This window comes from Emys orbicularis, chromosome 1 (assembly GCF_028017835.1).
Source record: "Emys orbicularis isolate rEmyOrb1 chromosome 1, rEmyOrb1.hap1, whole genome shotgun sequence".
NCBI lineage: Eukaryota > Metazoa > Chordata > Testudines > Emydidae > Emys > Emys orbicularis.
Genome location: NC_088683.1, coordinates 334,290,157 through 334,296,156, shown reverse-complemented (window position 1 = coordinate 334,296,156; position 6,000 = coordinate 334,290,157). Strand labels below are relative to the sequence as shown.

At 43.0% G+C, this 6,000-nt stretch overlaps 1 protein-coding gene across 1 annotated transcript in view; it reads left to right on the top strand.

The window, feature by feature from the left end:
* The first annotated feature begins 1,073 nt into the window (after positions 1 to 1,073).
* Positions 1,074 to 6,000, top strand: part of AASDHPPT (aminoadipate-semialdehyde dehydrogenase-phosphopantetheinyl transferase) — a 54,339-nt gene continuing 49,412 nt past the window's right edge. The window contains exons 1-2 of the mRNA XM_065418372.1: positions 1,074 to 1,141; positions 2,703 to 2,928. Of these exons, the coding sequence (XP_065274444.1) occupies positions 1,079 to 1,141; positions 2,703 to 2,928 (289 nt within the window). The 5' untranslated portion in view covers positions 1,074 to 1,078. The remainder of the gene's footprint in view (positions 1,142 to 2,702; positions 2,929 to 6,000) is intronic.

The following is a 6,000-nucleotide window of genomic DNA, read 5'->3' as shown; positions in this document are numbered from 1 at the left end:
TTCGCACAGCTCGCGCATGCTCGGTAACAACACGGCGCTCATTCTGAAGGGAGGTAAATTTTGACACTACGGGCAGGCGGATGCTGACCGGGCCTCACCACAGGAGCCGACCCGCTGGATGGGGTGACCTCCAGCACCCACCCGCGGCGGCTGACCTTTCAGAGACCCATTGCCCCATCTTCGCGCCGCCTTCTCAATAACGCGCAGACACCCACCTGCAGCCAAGAGCAGCAACGGTGCGGCCTGTCTTGCCAACCCGCTATGCGGCCGCTGCACGCTGATTGGCTCAGCCGGCTGTCAGTCTCTCCATCCCTGTGTTCGGAGTGGCTTCTGGCGTTGTCCTCGGAAGTAACCCCGCCCTCTGTTAACTGCTGCTGGGCTCCTCCTCGCCCGCCCCTTCACGTAGCAGCCGCCGTCCCTGGTAGGCTGGTGATTGGTTCGTCGTCCCGTCACTTACACTCTTGCCGGCCGGGGATGTGTTCTGGAAACAAGCTGGGACAGAGAGATGTGCGCGCCGGGCGCTCTTCCCAGGGGCGGGAAGGCGCGCGCCCTGTTAAGTTTTTCCCCAGTACCAGGGACGCGCACGGCCCCGAGTGGCACAGGAGCGCGCTTCGTTGTCTGTAGGCAGGTGTAGTTGACTGGTCCACGTGCCGGGTGGGGGCGGGGCTAAGACGTCCAGCCACTGACCCTGTCGCCTCCCCCCGCATGACCCCTGCCCCCTTCAGTCAGGGGCGCTGGCCACTATACTGCCCCCGAGTGGGAGGGCTGGGTTCCCCCGGCGCCCCCTCGCGCCCAGCGTCCCCGGCAGGGCTAAGGGGATTCTGACACTGCAGTCCCCTAGTGGCCAGGCGCGCTCCCGGAGCAGCCGTAGGCCTGCGGGCTCACGAGAACTGGGGCGCCCAGCGATTCCGTATGGGCAGCGTGCGCTGGGCCTTCCCCTGCGCCGCCTGGGCCCCGCGCCGGGACGAGTGGCTGCTGGCCGCGCGCCTGGTGCAGCCCGAGGAGAAGGACCGCGTCCGCCAGTTCGTCTTTGCACGGGATGCCAAGGCTGCCATGGTAGAGGAGGCTGCTGCGCTTTATGGCGAGAGCGCGGGGGGAGCCGCGTGTAAAAAGGGAGTTACTAGGGCAGGAGGAAACGCGGGTAATTTATTTAACGCAGTGCCCGTTTTTGACCCTAGTGTTTATTATGGTTATTAAGAGCCATGCACGTGCATGGTGCTTTGCCTGTGTAAAATAGAAGGTCCCTATCCCCGTCTGCTGGAAGATACGGCAAACGCTGTCTTTTCCACCAATTGAACCTGCGGCAGGGCGGCCAGAGTGTCCCGCTGCCAGCACACGTAGCCAGCACTACGTGCCGTATACTGGTTTCTGGGAGGAGTTCAAAGGGTATGTCCATACTAGCACTGCATTTAGGAACAAGCCTCCCGACTCAGGGCCATAGACTTGCAGTAGCAGTACCCCCTCCCTGGCCTTGAGACCCAGACTTAACCTGAAGGCAACCTATACACAGCCATTTTTCAGCATTCTAATACAAGGCTTACAAGCTCCGGTAGCACAAGTCTGGCCCTGGGTTGTGAGGCTTGTTCCTAAATGCAGTGCCAGTATGGACATACCCTTCAAGTCTCAGTCCCAGGTGTAGCATATGCATAACTGGCTTAGGTCCTTCATACCTGAGATACTGCCTGTCTCACCATGACATGCTGCCATAGTTTAAATCAGCTGAAGTTCTGGAGGCAGCTGCAGGCTGGGTTTTGCTATACAAGAAAAGGGACTACTTGCAGGGTGTTCTCTTGCTCAGGGTTACCTCTTTCCTTTAGAATGTACTTCTCCCTCCCCTAATCCAGAGTAGCCCAACTTTTGACCTTCAGTGTATGCTGCAAGGCACATCTTTTTCGGAGGCAGTTTGAGGAATCAAATGCACCAAACAATGACCAGTCTCTGTTGTCTTAGTGGTATTAGTTATAGCAGGGGGAGGGGTTCTGTCTGTGGACTATTGACAGACAACAGGTCACAAGGGATTGTGAAAGAATTCTCTCAACCTTGTTTTATAATTTTATTTCATGAAATAAAAACCAGCAACAATGTGAGGTTGTATAACTAGGAAGCATAATGTGTAAGAATATGACTGTATCTTTTAAAACTCTGCAAAGGTGAAGTTCAAGCTTTATATCAACAACTTGAGTAGTATAAATTATAACTAATTGTTTTATTAATGATCATTTTTAACTGTTCTACTTCCACAAGCCCTTCATTTAGCTTTTAAATGATTTTTAACAAAAACAACATTAATAGGAAAGGTGAGAGAGAGTTTTAAATCAATGCAAAGAAATATTCACTGTTGGGGGCAGGGGAATAAAACATCCTCAGCAGAAAGTTAATGAGCTGGTAAAAGGAGGGAAATCCTATTTCAGATAATACGAATCTTTCGAAGGGGGATTGCGTTGTACTGTGCTGCATAAATTATTGATACATCACAAATAAATGCTTGTGTAAAATGTATCTGAGCTGGTAAACATTTTAGCTCTTTCATTTATATCATGCTATGGTTTTTGTAAATAGCAAGTTTCTTTAAGTAACAAGTAAAACTTAGCCCTACTTCCCAAGTAAGTAAACTAACTGGTATTTTAGCAGTTACAAATTGTTCTTTGTACATGGCACAATGGTTCCATATGCATCGTTTTAAACTTTTTTTTATTTCATAGGCTGGTCGTCTGCTGATAAGAAAATTAATTGCAGAAAAACTATGGATACCTTGGAATGAAATACACTTGCAAAGGACATCAAAAGGAAAACCCTTCCTGGTGAATGACATACTCGGTATCCATCCCAATTTCAATTTTAATGTCTCTCATCAAGGGGATTATGCAGTTCTTGCAGCTGAGCCTGAGTTTCAAGTTGGCATTGATATAATGAAGACTAATTTGCCAGGTAATGTGTTACTGTTACCAAAGAAATTTTAGAGAGTCTAACTATTGAGTATTTTAAGGTTTCCATAAAAGTCAACCAAAGTTCTTGCAATTTAGTGTTGTTAAAATAGAGAGAGTTAGCCAGCACTTCTGATTTTTTTTTTAAACCATTCATTGAATTTATTTGCTGATTTATTGCTGTAAAGTTTCTGAAGTATATATTGGACATTTTTGTTGCATTTCTGATTGTGGATCTTTCTATTTATCTTTCCAAGTTTGAAATACAACCATGGATCAGTAAGGCCTTGATCCTGCAATGAAATCAGTAGGAGCAGGCATCTGCAGAAATCTCATTGTAGGATTGGACCCTAGAAGATGTTTAAAATACTAAGCCTCACAGAAGCTTCCAGTTAGCTCATTCATTGGCATAAATCTGAAAGATAACTGGGTTGTAGATTAATGAAATGCAGGACAAAACACTGTAAAAGGAAACAGTCTCAAATGCATTCCAAAAAAATTCAATTTTACAAAGAGCTCTTCATAAAGATAGCTCAGATTTAAACATGACTGGAGTAAAGGAGCGAGATACTGGAACTTTTACCAGCAAGTTGTTTTTCTGGCATTTATTCCCACTGTACTAAAAACTTCTTCAGAAAATTTACAAGCATAACAAAAATGGTCTGAAACTCTGGAAATTTTGTATCATTTCTTGTGAAGAAAGTTTTTCTGCAGTTTCTCCACAATCTTCAGTTTGTCCAGTATTCTGTGTCACAAGAAATAAAAAATAATGGTAACTTAGGTACAAGTGATCATGACATGATCACGTTTATAATATGTTAACAGAATAAAGTTCAGACCAGTAATGCATATATACTCACACTCACAGGCGCTTGGTGCTTTAAAAGGGCCAGTTTCATAAAGCCGAAAACAATTATGAGCCAAATCATTTGGGAGGAAGAATTTAATCAGAAAAATGTGAATGATGATTGGGAATTGCTTAAGAACACTTTACTAGATGCCCAAAAAGCCACAATCGAGGAAGAAGGTTGTATTGTTTTTGTTTTTTAAAGAGCAACTCTAGAGGGGAAGTGAAGGCAGGTAAAAAAATAATATATAACAAATGAAAGAAAGGGGAAGTTGATAGTAATGAACATAAATCAGAACTTAGACATTGCAGAAAATTGATAAGGGAAACAGAGGGACTCAAGGAGAAATCTGTGGCCAGCAGAGCTAAGGACAATAAGAGAGATTAAAAAAAAAAAAAAGTATATTAGGGAAAAAGAATTTTAACAAGGGTATTAGTCTATTACTAGATGGAAATGGTAGAACCAGCAATAATAATGCAGAATATGCTGAAGTGTTCAATAAATATTCCTATTCTGTATTTGGAAAAGGAACAGACTATGTAGTCTCATCATATGATAACACTCTTTCCATTCCAGTAGTATTTCAGGTGGATGTTAAACAGAGGTTACTAAAGTTAGATATTTTTAAATCAGCATTTCTAGATCACTTGCATCCAAGAGATTAAAAATCAGCTCTCTTAAAAAAGTTTTGGAACACTGAGGAAGTTCCAGAAGGCTATAAGAAAGCTAATGATGTGCCACTATTTAATACAGTGTAAATGGGATGACCTGGGTAATTATAATCCTGTCAGTCTGACATTGATCCCAGGCAAGATAATGGAGTGGCCATACAGGACTTGATTAATAAAGAATTATAAGAGGGTAATAACCTATGCTGATTGGCATTAATTTTTATGGAAAATAGATTTTGTCATACTAATTATATCTTTTTTTTTTTTTTTATAAGATTACAAGTTTGGTTGAAAAACACAATAGTGCAGAGGTAATAATCTTAGACCTGTGTAAGGTGTTTGACTTGGTAATGCATAATATTTTGATTAAAAAACTAGAATGATATACAATTAATTTGGCATATATTAAATGAATTAAAAACTGGGTAACTGATAGGATTCAAAACGATAGAGAATCGTCATCTGGTGGGATCCTGCAGGGATCAGTTCTTGGCCCTACTCTATTTAACATTTTTATCAATGGCCCAGAAGAAAACATAAAATCATCAGTGATCCAGTTTGCAGATGATACAAAAATTGGGGGAGTGGTAAATAGTAGAGGACAGGTCACTAATTTAGCGTGATCTGGATATCTTGTTAAATTGGATGCAAGCAAACAATATGGCTAAGTGTGTGTGTATATATATATATATATTATATGTATATGTGTATCTATGAACAAGGAATGCAGGCCAAACTTACACCATGGAGGGGAGAACTTTATCCTGGGAAGTGGTGCCTCTGAAAAAGTTTGGGGGTAGGTGGGGGGTGTTGGTGAGACACTGTGCACAAAAGGGCTAATGCAATCCTTGGATGCATAAACAGAGGAATCTTGAGTAGGAGAACAGGTTATTTTACCTCTATATTTGGTACTGGTGCGACCGCTGCTGGAATACTGTGTCCAGTTCACAATTCAAGAAGGATGTTGATAAATTGGAGAGAGTTAAGAGAAGAGCGACGACAATGCTTAAAGGATTAGAAAACCTGCCTTACCGTGATAGACTCAAGGAACTCAATCTATTTAGCTTAACAAAGAGAAGGTCTAGCAGTTACCTAGCAGAGAAGGTAAAACTGATCCAGTGGAGCTATACAAATTCAGACTGGAAATAAGGTGTATACACCTCTACCCTGATATAACGCTGTCCTCAGGAGCCAAAAAATCTTACCGCGTTATAGGTGAAACTGCGTTATATTGAACTCACTTTGATCCGCCGGAGTGCGCAGCCCCACCCCCCTGGAGCACTGCTTTACCGCGTTATATCCGAATTCGTGTTATATCGGGTCACGTTATATCGGGGTAGAGGTGTATTTTTAACAGTGAGGGTAATTGAGCATTGGAACAGTTCATCAAGGGTCATGGTAGATTCTTCACCACAGGCAATTTTTAAATCAGATTGAATGATTTTCTTAAATATATGCTCTGAATGCTTCCCCAAAATAATTCCATGACCTGTGTCATATAGGAGATCAGGTTGGATCTTTTGGCATTGGAATCTGTGTTTATGTATAAGAAAATAT